The 21,141-nt window shown below is 44.8% G+C and overlaps 1 protein-coding gene and 1 long non-coding RNA gene across 4 annotated transcripts in view; one reads left to right on the forward strand and one right to left on the reverse strand.

Annotated features, from left to right (window-relative positions):
- The first annotated feature begins 6,609 nt into the window (after nt 1-6,609).
- On the forward strand, nt 6,610-8,049 carry LOC118396125 (uncharacterized). The gene is made up of 3 exons (XR_004828132.1): nt 6,610-6,744; nt 7,363-7,457; nt 7,565-8,049. It is a non-coding gene; the product is annotated as an uncharacterized LOC118396125 (long non-coding RNA).
- Nucleotides 8,050-8,350: 301 nt separating this feature from the next.
- snrkb (SNF related kinase b) overlaps nt 8,351-21,141 on the reverse strand; it is a 38,787-nt gene continuing 25,996 nt past the window's right edge. For all 3 annotated transcript variants that reach the window (XM_035790863.2, XM_052465666.1, XM_035790864.2), the window contains 4 exons: nt 15,847-15,988; nt 12,275-12,487; nt 11,942-12,079; nt 8,351-11,851 (listed from right to left, as the gene is read on the reverse strand). In XM_035790863.2, coding sequence (XP_035646756.1) covers nt 10,594-11,851; nt 11,942-12,079; nt 12,275-12,487; nt 15,847-15,988 — 1,751 coding nt within the window. In that variant the 3' untranslated portion in view covers nt 8,351-10,593. The remainder of the gene's footprint in view (nt 11,852-11,941; nt 12,080-12,274; nt 12,488-15,846; nt 15,989-21,141) is intronic.

A 21,141-nucleotide genomic window follows, 5' to 3' on the forward strand; every position in this document is an offset into this window, starting at 1 on the left:
TGTTGGGCTCAGAGTCCCCCTCCTCGTTAGAGACACTGTATTGGCGGAACAGGGTGTCTGCTTTCTGATTCTTGGATCCCGGGCAATAGGCTAGTGTGAAGTTGAACCTGTTAAAGAACAGAGCCCACCTAGCCTGGTGAGTGTTCAACCTCCAGATCACGAAAGGATGAGGTGCCCCCTCCAACCAGTGTCTCCGTCCCTCAAGGTCCCACGTAACTGCCAAGAGCTCCCGGTTGCCTGCGTTCCACTGGCGAGAACCGCTTGGAGAGAGTTTCTTGTCGCCCTCGTTCCGCTGTGAAAGGACCACCCCTGCTCCGGTTTCTGAGGCGTCCACCAAGGGACGGGTGGGATCAGGATGGACGTGGATGGGTCCGGAGGTGTAACATCCCTTGAGCTCCCCGAATGCTCTGTCAGGCTCAGAGGTCCAGAAAAAACGGTTCTGGGACATGCGGGTTAGGGCCATGAGAGGTGCTGCCACAGCACCAAAGTTGAGTTCTCGACTTTGAGGACACTGAGGTGAAGCACTTGGAGCCAAGCACAAACAAGTCTGTATTGCAAACGGCCTGGCCCCTGGTTTCTGTTGATGCTATATCGATCTGCTGCTGCCCTCCTAGGTTGGCCTCCTGGACTCAGGTCAGCTGTCCCTATTGTGTTTCTGAGTGGATGGAGTCCCTGGTCCTCATCCAGCTGTCAAACAACGTCCAGCCTGTTACCAAGAGGTGGCTCATCTCCCTGATCGAGGCATCCGAGCGAGACGAAGGTGAGAGGTCAGGTTAGCTAGGATCAGCACCAGGGCAGAGGTCTGACTGTTGTTCAATTGTTTCAATTGTTGTTCAATTGTTTGTTTCGTTCCAACTCAGTACTATTAAGTATTAACCAAATCTGATTTAGCTGATTCGCCTGTAGAATTATGTTCAACAATGTATAGAAATGTTTTTTATGTTCAATATTCATGTTTATATTTTTCAATATTCATAAATGTATGTAAGAAATGTGTTGTTAAAATTAAAATACTACTCATATTACAGAGCAAGTGGTAAAGCTTCATATGACACCGACGTACTGTTTGTACTGTATTCTGTTTACCTCAGCATTTTCTGTCCTCTCTGTCATGATCTTGCTTAGCTAATCTGTTCTGCAGCATAGCAGAGCACCACCTCTGACTGATCATTTCAGTGCTCTCTCTTGTCTTCTCTCACAATCTGTGATCTGCATTTGTGAGTAAAGGACACCTTCCCTCTGCATGACCAGCAGAGACTGAATGACATTGGATGGTACTCTAGGAAGCCGATATTGAGACAGCCTGTCCCTAAACAACAACAACAACATGCAGTAAATACAAACACAACACACATTTACTCCTTTGCCCTACTAAGGATCTCTCTCTTCATGTGAAGACGCAATCCAGTCTTATTTTGCAGGCACCTTACCGTTTTACTTCAGTTTTTGAGACTTCTACACCTGAGTCCTGGCTTCCCAGGCCTGGTCCTGACCTTTCTTCTGCTGGAGGTGGTTCAGGTGGTGGAGTGGTGACGGGGCAGGCAGGGAGGGGTGATGGAGGTGGAGGAAGATGACGGACCCTGTCAGCGGTCACATGTTACAGGCTGTGTTCAGCATCCTAGAATTAGGATTTAGAATACGAGAATGGACATGAACCTTCACTTTGACGGGACAAAGGTCAGACATTTTGTTCAGAGAGTTGGTTAAACATGATTTGCCAGTTCTGTGATAAAATATGTAAGTGATAATGCCAGAGAAGCACGTGTTTGGAGGATATATTGGCACGGGTGTTGTTAGGCCCGAGATAAAGTCGAAGGCCGGCTTATCAACATATTGAAATAATAACTGAAATTAAAAACATTATTTCGATTAATTTATTCATCCTATTCCATCCTTCTGCAAGATATAGTCCCAACACAAATCTGGGGTTGCTACCCAAGCCAGCTGGTCGGTCGTTCTATCGGTTTGTTTGCCAGAGACACGACCCAGTCCTTCAGTCTATTTGATCTGTATCTATGGACATTTGTTCTAAATGTCCTATTGCCATTATGGTTGGCAACGTTCTTATCCCTTGCTTGCTAGCTAGCCAACTACTGTACGGCTAACTTACAGTAATGTCAAAAAGTGCAGAATAACAGCAAAGTAGCTGCATTTGCATTTGTTTAAGCTGTTTTCTAGTGACATTTATTTGGGTACATCCATAACGATTTCGCATAGAAAATGTGCTCACTCATCAGGACACTGTTGTTCAGAGGAGCTAGCCAACAACACAGCTAACACAATCACTTCAAAATTAAGCTGTACAGATTGCAAACTCGCTGCACTTTGTTTCGTTTGACTTTTTTTCAATTCACCTTTCTTTGTACATATCCATAAAAATGATACCAGCTGATTCATGATTACGACTGGCTGAGAAATGCTGCCTGCCTATCTGTTTCGTCCCGACAGCTGGAGATCGAATTTGAATATTGAAACAATGTTGCAAATGTCGGATAGCCAGACATTAAGGTTTATCCAGAAGGGGACGAGGGTTCCAATTTTGGAACACCCCCCACGTTCAGCTGGAAGGTGGCGCATGGAACGCAAAAATATTCCTAAAAATATTTAACCTCCACAAATTAACAAGTCCAATGGCTCAAATGAAAGATAAACACCTTGTTTATCTACCCAGCAACTCTACTCAGATTTCTAAAATGTTTTACGGCGAAAACATAGCACATATTTATGTCAAACCACCACCGAAGACACAGCTAATTTGCATAGCCAAGTTTAAAAAAATATGCAATCAACAAACGCAGGATTAAAAGAAAAATAATGCACTAACCTTTTGAAATCTTCATCAGATGACAGTAATATAACATGTTACACAGTACATTTATGTTTTTTTCAATAATATGCTATATATATCCATAAATCTCTGTTTACAATGATGCATCGTTCAAAAAATGCTACTCAAATGTCCTGAGAAATGACGATAGCTCCGGCAGATAACGTCAGCTAACAAGGAATACACATCATAAACTTTGACTAAATATGCATGTTCTACATATATATAGTTAGATACACTTCTTCTGAATGCAATCGCTGTGTTACATTTATTTTTAACGTTACAGGTTTCGTTCACTAGGCTATACTATGAGTCGGCGCTCAAAAAGTAGCATTATGGCTCCTCTATCTTGGAGTCCACATAAACCCAAATTTACCACATAAATATTCCCTTACCTTTGCTGTTCTTCCATCAGAAGACCTGGAAGGAATAATACTTACCAAAAACAGTTTAGTTTTGCAGTCTGTGTCTTTCCGTTCTCAAACACGACACATTTCGGTTGAAATGTAGCCAAAAGTCAAGTGGATGCGCACCAAAACGTCGAACTTACATATTATATGTTGATTAAACTTGTCAAACTAACTTCATAATCAAGCTTTAACATGTTATAAAGGTGTACAGCAATCGTGAGGACGAACAGAAACGCATGCATTGTATAATCGATCTTGGAAAAAAGACAGGACCTGAGCAGAGCGCGCATAAAAGTGACCTGTTTTTTCGCGTGACCGAAAGGTTTCGGCCCACCAAAACTCTCGTGAGCGCACTATTCTCACAATGAGAAGCCCCATTGAAAGCTGAGATCACGCTGAAGACAGAGAGACTGTTCCCAGACCTGTAACTGCTTGGGAAGGGTGGGGGCGATGACGTCAAAGTTGGGCCAACTTTTATGATGACAAGAGAGAGTTTGGGAGAATGACTGCCCTGAGAGTTCTGCTTTACATACAGACATAATTTAAACGGTTTTAGAAGCTTTAGAGTGTTTTCTATTCAATAATACTTTTTATTTGCATATATTAGCAACTTTTGACAAAAAAAAAGTATGTTTACTATGGACACGCAATTACTCCAGCGGGGGCAGTAGACAGCCCTATCCCGAATTATAATTATACAAATCTCCGCTGTTGAAAACTAAATGTTAGTCTAAAAGAAATGTGAGATAATGTCTAGATGCTTTTTATAGTGGATATCAAGTTTATAAATTGCCTGGCTGGGCTGATGAGACAGTGGATTACACAGTCAAATGGGACAGAGTAAATAGGCATTTTAACGTCATAGATTTAGCTGGTGGGACACGATCAATGAGGGCACTATCAAAAGTACGTATGCATGAATCATCAGATACATTTTTACGTGATTTGGAAAATAACATACAGTATACTTGGTTTTACTTGCATTAAGTACCTACAGTGGCAAGAAAAAGTATGTGACCCTTTGGCATATGATCGGATCTTCATCTAGTTCACAACAATAGACAAACACAGTCAGCTTAAACTAATAACACACAAACAATTACACATTTTCATGTCTTTATTGAAGACACCGTGTAAACATTCACAGTGCAGGGTGGGGAAAGTATGTGAACCCCTTGGATTTAATAACTGGTTGAGCCTCCTTTGGCAGCAGTAACCTCAACCAAGCGTTTTCTGTAGTTTCGGATCAGACATGCACAACGGTCAGGAGGATTTTTGGACTATTCCTCTATACAAAACTGTTTCAGTTCAGCAATAATCTTGGGATGTCTGGTGTGAACTGCTCTCTTGAGGTCATGCTACAGCATCTCAATTGGGTTGAGGTCAGGACTCTGACTGGGCCACTCCAGAAGGTGTATTTTCTTTTGTTGAAGCCATTCTGTTGTTGATTTAGTTCTGTGTTTTGGGTGGTAGTCCTGTTGCATCACCCAACTTCTGTTGCGCTTCAATTGGTGGACAGATAGCCGCCTGCAAAATGTCTTGATAAACTTGGTAATTAATTTTTCTGTCGATGATAGCAAGCCGTCCAGGCCCTGAGGCAGCCAAGCAGCCCCAAACCATGATGCTCCCTCCACCATACTTTTCAGTTGGGGTGAGGTTTTGATGTTAGTGTGCTGTGCCTTTTTTTCTCCACACATAGTGTTGTGTGTTTCTACCAAACAACTCAACTGTAGTTTCATTTGTCTACAGAATATTTTGCCAGTAGCACTGTGGAACAATCAAGGTGCACTATTGCGAATTTCAGACATGCAGCATAGTTTTATATGGACTGCAGTGCCATTGTCTGTGGTGTCCTCCCATGAACACCATTCTTGTTTAGTGTTTTACGTATCGTAGATTCTTCAACAGAGATGTTAGCATGTTTCAGAGATTTCTGTAAGTCTTTAGCTGACACTCTAGGATTCTTCTTAACCTCATTGAGCATTCTGCTCTGTGCTCTTGCACTGTGGACCGATGAAGGTCAAGGTTTTAAGAGATACTTCTGTAACCCTTTCCAGCTTTATGCAAGTCAACAATTCTTAATCTTAGGTCTTCTGAGGTCTCTTTTGTTCGAGGCAGGGTTCACATCAGGCAATGCTTCTTGTGAATAGCAAACTCAAATTTTGTGAGTGTTTTTATAGGACAGGGCAGCTCTAACCAACATCTCCAATCTTTTCTCATTGATTGGACTCCAGGTTAGCTGATTCCTGACTCCAATTAGCTTTAAGAGAAGTCATTAGCCTAGGGGTTCACATACTTTTTCCAACCTGCACTGTGAATGTTTAAATTATGTATTCAATATAGACAATAAAAATACAATCATTTATGTGTTATCAGTTTAAGTACACTATGTTTGTCTATTGTTGTGACTGATAAAAATCCGATCAAATTTGATGACCAATTTGCTTTTTCTTACCACAGTATTTCAGTTCAACAAAGGCTTTCTGCAGGGCAATAAAGGCAGATTGAAGCTCTGACAGAGGCTGGTCTGCTGTGGGGGCAATAGCAAACACAACAGTGTCATCTCCATACAGGTGAAAGTTTTTTTTTTACAAATAAACCAATATTGTTAATGTAAACAGTGTAAAGAACCAGACCAAAAATCGATCCTTTGTTATGTCCAGAAAACCTGATTTAACACCATCATTAAATACACGCTGTTGTCACGACTGTCCTTGTGTGATCCAAATGGGCAGATCAGGTTTGTAATTAATAAACTTCCACCAGACCCCCTCTCACCCGCAGAGTGGAGGAGGGAACTGGTGTGGGTGGGTTTTGACACCTCACGCCCTGTCGTAAATTAAGGTAGAAGAAGACTCACTCCCTCCCTCTTTAAATGCGCATAGGAATGTACCTTTGTTTCACAGACAGTTTTCCCGCCGAAACTCTAACACGTTCAAAAGCGAATACTGGAACAATATTTCTAACATAAGAATGTGGGGAATGGTCAGAGATGATCTATATAAAACTAATGTCATATTGGTTTTTATTTTGTGATGTCATTTTGTGATGTCCTTAACAACATCACAGAGATCAGAGCAGATGCGTACAACATTTGTAAACTCTTCCAGAAACCCTTCTCAGCCCGTGTACAACATGGGAGTGTGGCAGGCCAGGTGGTATTAAGCCAAGATGTGAACAGAGAGGGAATTCTACTGCAAATGATCTATGTAGATAAATCTGGTAAATAAGTAGATGTGAGCAACGTGCAGTGGTCAATGTTATTTTCTAATCAGTGCCCATCTATGTCACTATGCACATGTCTGTATTTGCTCCTGTCCTTGTATGTACCTGTAACCATATTACTGTATGCCTGTGTGTATGTTTCAGACAGCGTTTGAGGTTCTGGGCTTTGTCTCAGTCATGTCTAACTGCTGGCTGCTACTGCTGTCTCCTCGGGTTAGGCAGTTCTGTCTGGAGGGAGGGATCAGCGGCAAGAACATCATACTCTTCATCTTCCTGGTCGAGGTACAGTATGAGGGAAGGGAGTTAGGTTTGTGGAGCCATCCTGGTCGAGGTACAGTATGAGGGAGGGGAGTTAGGTTTGGGGAGCCTTCCTGGTGGAGGTACAGTATGAGGGAGGGGAGTTAGGTTTGGGGAGCCATCCTGGTGGAGGTACAGTATGAGGGAGGGGAGTTAGGTTTGGGGAGCCTTCCTGGTGGAGGTACAGTATGAGGGAGGGGAGTTAGGTTTGTGGAGCCATCCTGGTCGAGGTACAGTATGAGGGAGGGGAGTTAGGTTTGGGGAGCCATCCTGGTCGAGGTACAGTATGAGGGAGGGGAGTTAGGTTTGGGGAGCCATCCTGGTCGAGGTACAGTATGAGGGAGGGGAGTTAGGTTTGGGGAGCCATCCTGGTGGAGGTACAGTATGTTGTTACTGTTTATCGTCTGCCCAACTGACATAAGTGTGTGTGTTTGTCAGCATAAATCCAGTAGATAGTTAAAAAAATTGTTCAGTTTGGTATAGAAGAGGGAAAATTGGAACGCTTGTATATCAGGACAATGCCATATTGATCGATTTGGAACAAAAGCGTGAAAATTGACACACTTGTATAATTTTTTTCACACTGTACAAAACCTGATATAGTGCCATTTCAGCAAAGCCCCGTGTAAGCATGTAGTGCCCCCTGGGGCTATATAGACCCAACACAGTGGAAGCCATGACCCAAAACATCAATACAGGTAAGTGCATTTTCACCATTGACCTATAGGAGGTACATCTCCCTTTGACTCCTGCAGAAGATTTGAAGGCTGTGGAACCCCTGAGGGTGTTTGTGTTTCCCATCCAGTGTTGGTCTGGAGACTCTGGACCTGGGGGCTCATTAGAACCAGCTGCCACGACGAAGATGGTGATGATCCACAGACAAGTCTGGGAGCTGAGCCATGAGAGCCTGCTCTCCGCCCCAAGAAACTCTGTCAGTATCTCCCTCTGGAGGACTGCTTCAGTCATAAGTGGTCTCTCATGTCATGGGAGATACTAGAGAGAAGGCCAGGGACTAAAGGGAAACGCAAAGAAGAAGAGCTATGTTCATTGTGTTAATATAGCATTAGCATCCTTTTTTCCCCCATGTTGCATATCATTTTGTAAAATGTTCCCAGTGTGCTCCATGTAATTTCCCATTATCAGTGTTACATTGTATGCTTAACTTATAATAGGCACATCACAAACACAACAAGAGTACTTGATATCACATAATACAGTATATCTGTGCACTTCTACTTGAAGTTGACTATATTTTAAACATTTGGATTGATGAGCTTGTTGTTGGAATATTTGTAGGCCTATCTATTACATATGTATTATCAGTATCTTTTAAAAATAAAGATTTCAGAACTGATGCAGTGTTGGATGAATGTAGATAGCAAGGCTGATGTTTGTACTTGATTTAGTATAGTTTGCCATCAAAATGATTTGTACAGTATGCTCTTGTCAAAATGTACTGAAATCCACTTGGACTTTCATCTGACCTGCTAAAAAAAAGACAATGTTCCATGGCCGTTTCAGAGGAGTAATTATACATTGGTTTATCCTTACTATAGTACATATACCCCATTAAATCACATCACACACCATATCACTGGTTAAATCCATTTTAATAAATAAATACAAAAATAAATAAATCTCATTGAGACCTAGAATTGGATTCAATCCGTAGCGCCTAAAATCAGTGTTATAGTGTGATTGAAATTTAAAGGTGAAATCTGCCATTCAAACAACAAAGGCCACCCCACCACTGATTTGGTAAACAGAGGAGAGATGGGGCTGGAGAAATGTAAGCGCTCTCAAATTCATAGACTGAACTATGGGTGCAAGGACTGACCAGCTCTGAGATTAAAATTATAGTTTTAACCATGTTTGGAGGCTATACAATGTTTGTTTACAAACGAAGAGGTGTAAAAGGTTAAAATATGTATTGTGATGGGGTACAACACTTGAACTAAGCATTTCTAAGTTATATCCTTCAAGAATGAGTGGGTATACCACCAATTTATAAGTAAAAAAATTGACCTAGCAATCACAAATTGCCGTTTTAAATGCAATGCTTCCGCGGTAAACACTTCATATGTCGGCTCAATCGAAAATGACTTACAAATTCAAACCGTGCTATAACACTGATCTTCTGCGCTACAAATTGAATCCAGCCCTATAGTCATAGTTTAAATCAGGTTCAATGGGCCGACAGACAAGACAGACACTTCCCAGGTAAGGTGACTCCAGGCTAGGTGTGGAGGAGACAGCTGGTTGGCGGAGTGGAATGGAGACCCCCCCCCATCCAATGACAGAAGAGGAAAGGAGACAGGGGAGATTGAAGTGTCCATATCATATGAATGTGTGACAGCTGAGGTTAGTGCTCTGTGTCCAACACTACACTCTTCTCTTCCACAACGAGGGGGATAAAAGTATGCCATTAATTCTGCTCTCATACAGTCCTCTGGGGATTCCAATGATGAGAAAGAACACAGCTTTTGGAGGACTCTCGTTCTATAACATTTCTTCTTTGCATAATAGCTAGTTCGCATCTAGATTAGGATTTCTGATTTGATCAAGTGGTATCTCTTAATAGTATGTATAGGTGTACTCTCAGAACCATAGACAGACAGAATACATATATACACAAATCCCCAGGCAAGTCCAACAACAATATGCAGGGACACGGTTTGTTTGTTTAACGGCCCAGAGTACACTGAGGCATATGTGGTAAATAATACAGATTTAAATACAGGGATTTAATGTACAGTATCTGTCATCACTCTCGAGACTGATTCATTCTGTCACACTTAGATACCACAAAAGAATAGTTATTATCACGCACCTGTGGATATGCCCTACGACAAAGAAACTGTTGTCCGACAAAATAAAAGGGTCTAATAGCATTTGTAAGAATAACGATGAAAGATTTTTAAATAAAGTACATTATACACACAAACAATCTGGAAGACCTGCATTTCCGTAGTCGATATCATATCCATTTTCAAAAGTCTCTTGTATTAAACCCTGTCCAACAATTGTTCACAGATGTTGCTCTTCCTGCATTAGTCAGTTTAGGTCCCAAACCTTACACCTCTCAGATTGCCACTGACGTATCCAACCCCCAGCATTAAATGATACCATGCTTCCAGCTACATTGTCAATGGCATCAACCCTTTCATCAGTCCGCTAGCTGAGCTAATGTAGACGGGCGGCTGAGGCAGGGAGTATAGCTGTCCCCTCTACAGCATGCATCATCTTCATGCTATACATTACAATTATAGCACTGTACTAGCAGGCCTCAGAGTGACAACATACCATACGCTGAAATGGGCTCAGTTCGAGATAAGCTAGTGCAAAATGAAGAGCTACGATATAAGGGATTTTATAATAGCAATCAATACAAAGCTCAATACAAAGCTATATACTATATAGTGATAGTCTAAGAAGACTACACAAAAAGCAGTTAATAAACTTCAGTACATGGCAGCACAAGAAGTTGAGTTATTTTCTCACAAAGGAAGCAGCAGTAGATGCTAAGTATAACGAGGTAAGGGCTACACAGATCTAACAAGAATTGTCTACAAAATGTCTGAGGTCACAGTAAGATAGTTCAGTTCAGGTCGGCTGCAGACTTCTAGTTCAGGTAGGATGCAGACTTCTAGTTCAGGCAGGACCCAGACTGCTCTGGTGTTTTGTGTTGAACTAGATGGATCGGTGACAGGCTCTGGCCTGGTGTGAGGCTGTCTTGAGGGGCCTGAGGACCCCTAGTTTGTGCCCCGTGGCCAGGCTATAAAGTGAGTGAGTGATGTGGGAGGTATAGGGAGGTAAAGCTACAGGTGGCCCCGCCTACAACACGTGGCAGCAGTTGTACTGGGCGAAGGGCAGGAGTTTCTCCTTGGAGGTGGGCTGGATGTTGAAGGACAAGGCCTTCTCACAGAGGGGGAACTGCAGTAGGCGGTCTCGCAAGTTCACGTTCTTCCCCTTCCCAGGATCCAATCTGACTGCAGGGTCGGTCCCCGCCTCTCTGAGCCCAAGAGGGCCCTGTGGTGCAATATGGGATCTCTCCAACTGGAGCTCCTCCGGCATTTCCCCCTCAAACTCTCCTCCAGGCCCACCCACCTTGCGTGTCGTCTCCACTCCGTCAGGACCCAGGTCCACACAGTGGTTACGTGGCAGAGAGCGGGGTGAAGCGCTTGGAGTGGAACCCCCACCCTGCACCAGGAGCTTAGGCTTGGACTCTGTGGTGTTGTTGTTGTTTTCAAGCATAGTGTCTTCCTCCCCTTCCATGATGTATGGGGTAGGAGGCTCTCGTTGCCCCCGACAACACTGCACTCGCCCTAGGCGAGACAGGCATGGAGGATGAGCTTTCGGAGTGAGTTGACTATCTACCACTGTCTGAATCAGGTTTTCTAAACCATTGATTGGCTGGTCTGCAGTCGCATGACTACCTAGCCTCAGTGGGTCACATGACATATCCTCTTCCTCCATGGGCTTCTCCTCTGACTCCACTGTACCCTGTTCCTGTCTGGCTGCCACCTGGTCAGACTCCATATCTTTGTTGTGGCTGGAAACCTTGTCCTGCTGTTCCCTGTCCCCCTCCCCCCTCTTTGTGTCCAGTGCTTCCTTCACTGAGGTGCCCAACAGGCCTGTTTCCTCTCCCTGACCTGGCACTACTCTGACTGGGTGCCTCTGTGGAGCCTCTGGAGCTGAGAGCATGGGACTTGACTGTTCTGTAGACCCCGTGGTTGATACCAAGCCTACTATGTGAGGCAGTGCTTGAATATTATGAAGTCCAACATGTGGTTTGATTGCCTCTTCCTCCTCCTCTTCTTCTTCCTCATCCTCTTCACAGATCAGCTGCAGGGCTCCCAGGCTTTTGACCTGCAGGGGTTCATCAGGGGGTGGGGGGTGCAGGGTGAGCCCCGGGCAGGGCCCTGTGCTGTACTCAGGGAAGGGGCTTTCTGTGCGACTTGGCTGTGGCTGGAGCAAAAGGGGCCTGTGGGCTAGGAAGTCCCCAGACTCTGACACCCCTCGGCGGGGACAGCCAGGCAGCAGTCCATGGAGCCCCCTCTGCTCCAGATCCAGAGGCTCAGACAGTGGCCTCCTGTAGAAGAGACAGGGACATTAGTAGTGTTCATGATCCGTTAGTGGCCTAGTATGTAATGTGACTGTCAGGGATGTGAATAGGTCTTACTGGAGTTGTGGTGGCTCAGCCCATGCGCTGTCGACTTTGGGCATCTCGCTGGGCTGCTCCTGCTTGTCTCTCAGGATGCGCTCCCCCAGCAGGTAATACGTGGCTGTGATGTGGTTGTATCGGTCTGCCTCTAGAGCCCTGGGTGCAACACAATGATTGGTATACACTTAAAATAAAATAATTAACTATCAAAATCAACTACATCCATAACGCATATCACCATGCTCCCTTGCTTGAAAAACTTACAGATCTGTGGCAGGGAACAAAGGAAGAGGATAGAGATTGAGAGAGAGAGAATATGGGAAGGAGAGGGAGATGTAGAGATGTCCTCACTCTTGGATGGCGTCGCGGTCTGCAATGTTGCCACTGGTCATGGCCTGGAGGATGACCTCGTGTTCCTCTGGGGACAGGCTACGGTGGGAGGTGAGGGGGGCGGCACTGTGTCCCGCGGGCGAGGGGTCGACCCCTAGCAGCCAGGGGTGGTTCTCGATCTCCTGCAGGGAGGCACGGCTAGATGGATCCCTCTGCAGCATATGGGAGATCAGACTGAGAGAGAGAGAGAGAATTCATCTTCTATGGACCAGATACTATATATAAATATCTCCTTTTGGAACACCGGTACAAGTGAGTGAAGTTCTCATGTACACTGATTCAGTAATTGACAGGCAAAGCACATAACCCCATATATCTGTGATAGGAGAGGGAATGAGATCAAACTGTCTATCTCATAGTTAATCAATATTTATGAGTGCCTGCAGACCTCAGACAGTCTTTAGGTGCACCCATGCAGGGCCAGGCAGATACTTTGCTGAGAAGCATGGCATAGTCTGACTCTTGGCATCATCATGCAGGCTCTGAGACAGGATGGGGACTTTGTATTTCTCTCTTATATGTGTGTGTGCATAGAGGTATGCAAAGTCTGCATCAGACATCTATTTGTTCATGCGACTGTTTTATTGCACTGCAGTGAAAGGCTGAGCGGCCTCTACAAGCTCATTTGAATTACCAGCAGGGGGTGCCACTGCACCCTCTGTGTCTCATGTATTTATTTATTTAATTTGGCAAGTTAAGTTAAACTTCTTATTTACAATGACGGCCTACCCTGGCCACACCTTAACGACACTGGGCCAATTGTGCGCCACCCTATGGGACTCCCAATCACGGCCGGTTGTGGTATAGCCTGGAATTGAACCAGGGTCTGTAGTGACGCCTCTGGCACTGAGATGCAATGCCTTAGACCACAGCGCCAACTCGGGAGCCCAAGTCGGGAGCTTAGTGTATGTGTATACACTAAGCTCTTTCCATGACATGACTGGCCAGGTGAATCCAGGTGAAAGCTATGATCCCTTATTGATGTCACTTGTTAATTCCATTTCAATCAGTGCAGATGAAGGGGAGGGGACAGGTTAAATAAGGATTTTAAAGCTGCGACACAAATGGGGCATGGATTGTGTATGAGTGCCATGGTAGTATGTGCCAGGCACACCGGTTTGAGTGTGTAAAGAACTGCAATGCTGCTGGGTTTTTCACACTCAACAGTTTCCTGTCTGTATCAAGAATAGTCCACCACCCAAAGGACATCCAGCCAACTTGACATAACTGTGGGAAGCATTGGAGTCAACATGGGCCAGCATCCCTGTGAAACGCTTTCAACACCTTGTAGTCCATGCCCTGACGATATTTAGGCTGTTCTGAAGGCAAAGGGGGTGCAACTCAATATTAAATCAAATCAAATCAATTTATATAGCCTTTCGTACATCAGCTGATATCTCAAAGTGCTGTACAGAAACCCAGCCTAAAACCCCAAACAGCAAGCAATGCAGGTGTAGACGCACGGTGTTCCTAATGTTTTGTCTGTCTGTGTGTGCGTGTGTGTCTTTACGTGGTTTAACCATGTAAGACCAGGATCACCAAATCAGCTTATGCACTTATCAGAAATGTTCTATTTGCCCTTAAATCCATCTATACTGTTCAAGTACCCATGCTTCTCTGAACCTCCAATAATGCTGTTGGTGTTTGGTATATCCTATTCATACAACTACTTAAATATTTATAGAAATTAATTATTTACATACCATCCTAACTGACCCATGCATATCTCACAACACTACTGTAGAGTAAAGCACTAAATACAAATTAAGAGTTGCTTGAGAGAGAGAGAGAGAGAGAGAGAAAGAGAGAGCGAGAGAGAGAGAGCAACAGAGGGGAGAGAAATAAATGGGCAACGAGAGAGAGAAAATGAAAGAGATGAAGGGTGGGGAGAGGAGGTTTCTGCTTTCGTTCAGTTGATTGTTGCCCGCAGGACTAAACTGTTTAGCAAGAAATCATCTTTCCATTAAAGGAGCTTTCATCAGGGCCCTGGTCATGTGGCCCATGTTCTATGTTTGGAACTGTTCTTGAGCCAGTCATCCAGAAGTCTGAGGCAGAGTCATCTGATTCGGAACCACAACATCTGCCAGGTCTCTGGTCTGAGGTTCATGGGCTGCAGGGGTGTTCTTCAGTCTCAACCACAAATGGCACTGGTACCAAGGGGCTCAGCTAACACAACTTTTAAAACAAATACAGCTTTGTCAAGATTGATCTTTAATATATACCAGAGCTGGGGTGAGATCTGAGGTCCGATATGGAATGGACTAGGTATGCAGGGATTGATCGCACCCAGGCCAATCCAATACAGCATGGGTTGCAGTCAACTCACTCAATTTCCTATAACGCCTGACATGAACTTTCCCTTTAGTCAGCTCTTTATTCTACCCACTGGTTGGCTTGCCCCCTCAAATCAACACTCAGTATTGTATTCCCTATTCAGTGATTGGCTTGCCCCCATTGACAAAAACAGCCAATGATCACAGGGTACACTGTGTCTAGAAGTCTGTTTGTACAAGGTTGTCAGATAGGTGTGAGGTTTAGAGTTTGGTCGATAGGAGACACTGGTTTATCATTTCTGGGCATGATCTAGGGCAGTGTAGGCTGGGGCAGTGTAGGCTAAGGCAGTGTAGGCTGGGGCAGTGTAGACTGGGGCCGGGCAGGCTAGGGCAGTATAGGCTGGGGCAGTGTAGGCTGGGGCAGTGTAGGCTGGGGCCGGGCAGGCTAAGGCAGTGTAGGCTGGGGCAGTGTAGGCTAGGGCAGTGTAGACTGGGGCCGGGCAGGCTAAGGCAATGTAGGCTGGGGCAGGGCAGGCTAAGGCAGTGTAGGCTGGGGCATTGTAGGCTGGAGCAGTGTAGGCTGGGGCAGTGTAGGCTGGGGCCAGGCAGGCTGGGGCAGTGTAGGCTGGGGCAGTGTAGGCTGGGGCAGTGTAGGCTGGGGCCGGGCAGGCTAGGGCAGTGTAGGCTGGGGCAGTGTAGGCTGGGGCAGTGTAGGCTGGGGCCGGGCAGGCTAGGGCAGTGTAGGCTGGGGCAGTGTAGGCTGGGGCAGTGTAGGCTGGAGCCGGGCAGGCTAGGGCAGTGTAGGCTGGGGCAGTGTAGGCTGGGGCAGTGTAGGCTGGGGCAGTGTAGGCTGGGGCAGTGTAGGCTGGGGCCGGGCAGGCTAGGGCAGTGTAGGCTGGGGCAGTGTAGGCTGGGGCAGTTTAGGCTGGGGCCGGGCAGGCTAGGGCAGTGTAGGCTGGGGCAGTGTAGGCTAGGGCAGTGTAGACTGGGGCCGGGCAGGCTATGGCAGTGTAGGCTGGGGCAGTGTAGGCTGGGGTAGGACAGGTTGGGGTAGGAGAATTTGGCGCATTGTATTCATAAACACGGAGAGCTGACAACTGACTGGCATCATGATTATTGTGTGTATTTTTGTCATATAACCACAGTATCTGACCGAATAATAAAACCATATGACATATTCTTACTGTGTTAAGGTCAATGCGTGGATGTGTGAGAGAGAGAGCTGGGGGCCTATCTCTGTAAGTGATGGGTGGTACTCACTCTTTGCAGTCTGAGGAGACGTGGGCTGGGACGGTGTAATGACAGTCCATGATCATGGTGAGCGTCTCACTGTCATTGGTCTCCTGGAAAGGGGGCTGTCCACACACCAGCATGTACAGGATCACCCCCAACGACCAGATATCTGTAACACAAACACCATGCACACAGTCATCATATGATACAATACAGAAACACCCTGTCACACTTGAGTAAAGTGAGTACGCACACACATACTATATGATCACTAGGGCCTAGAGATTTGTATGGTCAGGTCACAAGATCATGAAAACATAATTTTCCTAACAGAAAACAAGCACTCAAACAAACCAATAAACAACCATCTACAGTATAACTTGTTCCTCAATAGGCTGGTTTCAGTAGCTGAAGTATATGATGTTGTTTACAGAGCCAGGCATTTGTCCCAGACAGCTGTGTGAGTACATAACTCTCCCTCCTCCAGGCAGACTGGGTCTGGAGTCTGAAACCTGGAGCGAGCAGACAGGCCTTGAGACACTCATTGTCAACCTCTCACCCACACTGTAAGTTGCCCTATGATTGCTTGCCCTAAAAGACAGACAGGCAACCTCTCACCCACACTGACACAGGCCCTGCTCAGAGCCTTCTATTTGTCTCTGCTCTTATTGAGTGACATTCTTCAGCGTGCACGGTGCACGCCCTTCCTGTCTCCTCCCCTCTCCCCTTCCTCAGGGCCGGAGTAACGCAAGGTCTCTGGAAGCGCTTTCAGAACATCCTGCACCCAGAACAACTCAGAACAGTGTGTGACCTGTCACAAGTAGAGAGCAGCTGTGGAACATGGGGGCTGGCCACAGAGAACTAATCTTTTTCGGGATGGTTCCATTCCAAGATATCTCTCCAGGAAAATAAACCTCCCTCCTTCTCAGTCATGTGCATAGAGAAAGGAGCACTGGAGAGAGTACCTGAGAGAGATGGCGAATCGAATATGTAACCCAATTCCCTGAAAAGGGGCTGATTCAAATACCATACATACAGACAATCTTTATTTGCATGTTGTTTATTAACCTTTATTTAACCGGTCAAGTCAGGGGCCTCCCGGGTGGCGCAGTGGTTAAGGGCGCTGTACTGCAGTGCCAGCTGTGCCACCAGAGACTCTGGGTTTGCGCTCAGGCTCTGTCGTAACCGGCCGCGACCGGGAGGTCTGTGGGTCAACACACAATTGGCCTAGCGTCGTCCGGGTTAGAGAGGGTTTGGCCGGTAAGGAAATCATTGTCTCATCGCGCACCAGCGACTCCTGTGGCGGGCCGGGCGCAGTGCGCGCTAACCAAGGTTGCCAGGTGCACGGTGTTTCCTCCGACACATTGGTGCAGCTGGCTTCCGGGTTGGATGGCGCTGTGTTAAGAAGCAGTGCAGCTTGGTTGGGTTGTGTATCGGAGGACGCATGACTTTCAACCTTCGTCTCTCCCGAGCCCGTACGGGAGTTGTAGCAATGAGACAAGATAGTAGCTACTAAAACAATTGGATCCCACGAAATTGGGGAGAAAAAGGGGTATAAAATTCAACAAAAAAAACAAAACAAAAAAAAACTGGGCAAGTCTGGGCAAAAATCTTATTTAAATTGACGGCCTCTTACCCAGAGTGAGTTACAATTAGAGTATCCATCTCTCTGGGATAGGCGGGACGCTTGCGTCCCACTTGGCCAATAGCCAGGGAAAATGTAGAGCGCCAAATTCAAATAAAATACTATAAAAATCTAACTTTCTTTAAATCACACATGTAATATACCAAATTACAGTTACACTCATTGTGCATCCAGCCAACCTGTCAGATTTCAAAAAGGATTTTCGGCGAAAGCGTAAGATGCTATTATCTGATGATAGCACAACAGTAAACAAAGAGAGTAGCATATTTCAACGCTGCAGGCGCAACACAAAACACAGAAATAAAATATAAATCATGCCTTGCCTTTGACGAGCGTCTTTTGTTTGCACTCCAATATGTCCCATAAATATCAAAATAGGTCCTTTTGTTCGATTAATTCCGTCGATATATATCCAAAATGTCCATTTATTTGGCGCGTTTAATCCAGAAAAACACAGCTTCCAACTTGCGCAACGTCACTACAAAATATCTCAAAAGTTACCTGTAAACTTTGCCAAAACATTTCAAACTACTTTTGTAATACAACTTTAGGTATTTTTAAACGTTAATAATCGATCTAATTGAATACGGGACAATCTGTGTTCAATACAGGAAGACAACAAACTCACGCTACTTTTCAAGTCATGCTCCTCTCTCAAAAAGTACACTTCAAATGACACTGATTCAAGATGGCCGTACTTCTTCATTACACAAAGGAATAACCTCAACCAATTTCTAAAGACTGTTGAAATCCAGTGGAAGTGGTAGGAACTGCAAACAAGTCGCTTAGAAATCTAGTTTCCCAATGAAAACTCATTGAATAGACAGTGACTTAAAAAAAAACATATGAATGTTTTGTCCTCTGGGTTTTGCCTGCTACTTAAGTTCTGTTATACTCCCAGACATGATTCAAACAGTTTTATAAACTTCAGAGTGTTTTCTATCCAAATCTACTAATAATAGCATATCTTATATTCTGGGGATGAGTATCAGGAAGTTGAAATTGGGCACGCTATTTATCCAAAAGTGAAAATGCTGCCCCCTATCCCTAAATAGTTCCCCCTCTCTTCCATCTACACACAATACCCCTTACTGACAAAGCAAAAACAGTTTTTTAGAACATTTAGCAAATGTATATATATATTTTTTAAGATGGAAAAATCACATTTACATAAGTATTCATACCTTTCACTCAGTACTTTGTTGAAGCACCTTTGGCAGCGATTACTGCCTCAAGTCTTCTTGGGTATGTATCTGGGGAGTTTCTGCCGTTCTTCTCTGCAGATCCTCTCAAGCTCTGTCAGGTTGGATGGGGAGCTATTTTCAGGTCTCTCCAGAAATGTTCAATCAGGTTCAAGTCCGGGCTCTGGCTGGGCCACTCAAAGACATTCAGAGACTTGTCCCGAAGCCACTCCTGCGTTGTCTTGGCTGTCTGCTTGGGGTTGTTGCCCTGTTGGAAGGTAAACCTTCGCACCAGTCTGGGGTCTGGAGCGCTCTGGAGCAGGTTATCATCAAGGAGCTCTCTGTACTTTGCTCCGCTTATCTTTCCCTCAATCCTGACTAGACTTTCCCTCAGTCCCTACCACTGAAGAAAAATCCCCATAGCATGATGCTGCCACCACCATCCTTCACCGTAGGGATGGTGCCAGGTTTCCTCCAGATGTGACGCTTGGCATTCAAGAATGATGGAGGCCACTGTACTCTTGGGACCTTCAATGCTGCAGAAATGTTTTGTACCCTTCCCCATATCTGGAATTATAGACCATTCCTCTTTACAAAACTTTTTCAGTTCAGCAATATTTTTGGGATGTCTGGTGTGAACCGCTCTCAAAATCTGTTTGAGGTCAAGACTCTGACTGGGCCACTCCAGAAGGTGTATTTTGTTCTGTTGAAGCCATTCTGTTGTTGATTTAGTTCTGTGTTTTGGGTGGTTGTCCTGTTGCATCACCCAACTTCTGTTGAGCTTCAATTGGCGGACAGATAGCCTTACGTTCTCCTGCAAAATGTCTTGATAAACTTGGGAATTCATTTTTCCGTCAATGATAGCACACTGTCCAGGCCCTGAGGCAGCCAAGCAGCCCCAAACCATGATGCTCCATCCACCATACTTTACAGTTGGGGTGAGGTTTTGATGTTAGTGTGCTGTGGTTTTTCTCTCCTCACATAGTGTTGTGTGTTCCTTCCAAACAACTCAACTGTAGTTTCATCTGTCTACAGAATATTTTGCCAGAAGCGCTGTGGAACATCCAGGTGCTCTTTTGCAAATTTCAGACGTGCAGCATAGTTTTTTTTTGGACAGCAGTAGCATCGTCTGTGGTGTCCTCCCATGAACACCATTCTTGTTTAATGTTTAGCATATTGTAGACTCGTCAACAGTGATGATGTTAGCATGTTCCAGAGATTTCTGTAAGTCTTTAGCTGACACTAGGATTATTCTTAACATTGAGCATTCTGCGCTGTGCTCTTGCAGTCTTCTTTGCAGGATGGCCACTCCTAGGGAGAGTAGCAACAGTGCTGAACTTTCTCCATTTATAGACAATTTGTCTTCCTGTGGACTGATCAACATCAAGGCTTTTAGAGATACTTTTGCAACCCTTTCCAGCTTTATGCAAGTCAACAATTCTTAATCTTCGGTCTTCTTGGATCTCTTTTGTTTGAGGTATGGTTCACATCAGGCACTGCTTCTTGTGAATATCAAACTCAAATTGTGTGTGTTTCTTTTATAGAAAATAATTTTGTCAGAAAGTTGTTTTCATTGCAAGTTAAAGTGTACCGTTAGCTAGCTAGCTTACGCTAGCTGGCTGACTCGCTAGCTAACATTACGTGATCTGTGTAGTACTATTATTCATATCTCCGAAAGCCATTTGCATTGCTAGTTTTAGCCTAATGTTAGCTATGAAAAATACATTTTAATTTTAATTGATTCAGTGTTTACCAGAGACGGTAATGTGAAGAACATGACCTGCAACAATGTCAGTTAAGGATATAGGCCAAGGACTAGATAGTGTATTTTTTATACCACTTTCAACACTTTAACATAGGTTGTATACTACACTATCTTAGGTTGTATACTACACTATCTGTTTAGCACATGGCCTCACGTGAATCCTTAAAAAGATGGGTGGGGCTGAGGCTTAAGAGGGTATGAATGATGCTGAATGGGTGTAGACAAAGAAGAGTAGGTATACCAAAACATTCAAGGGCATTCTCTCAAAAGTGGGGTTACAAGTTTATCAACTTTCAAAGCTGAATTACTTTCCCATTGTTCCTCAACTGCAGTGTACTATATACAATTTTCTAGCTCTGAGTCTTTGCTTTCATCCAATGTAAAAAAACACAATTTCAAATTTTGCTACATAAGACCGAATCGAGCCGGTCGGGCACATGTAGAAAACAATGTAGTTCATTGTACATTGTTCCAGAGAAGAGGAGTGCGTGCTGGTCTAAGCTGAGACATTCCCCTGACTGACAGTCAGACGACTCAGCCTGAACAGAACAGCCTCATGGGACAGGACAGTGGGCGTCATCACAGCTGCATGCTGGGACAGAGGAGATTATGATGCCTGCTGAGTGCATTTTACCATTGTCCCAGAGGGCTCTTGACAATGAAAACAATAACCCTCACTCTCTTTCTGCCTCGTTACCATATCTATCCCACATATAAACATTCACACAGAA

This window comes from Oncorhynchus keta, chromosome 17 (assembly GCF_023373465.1).
Source record: "Oncorhynchus keta strain PuntledgeMale-10-30-2019 chromosome 17, Oket_V2, whole genome shotgun sequence".
NCBI lineage: Eukaryota > Metazoa > Chordata > Actinopteri > Salmoniformes > Salmonidae > Oncorhynchus > Oncorhynchus keta.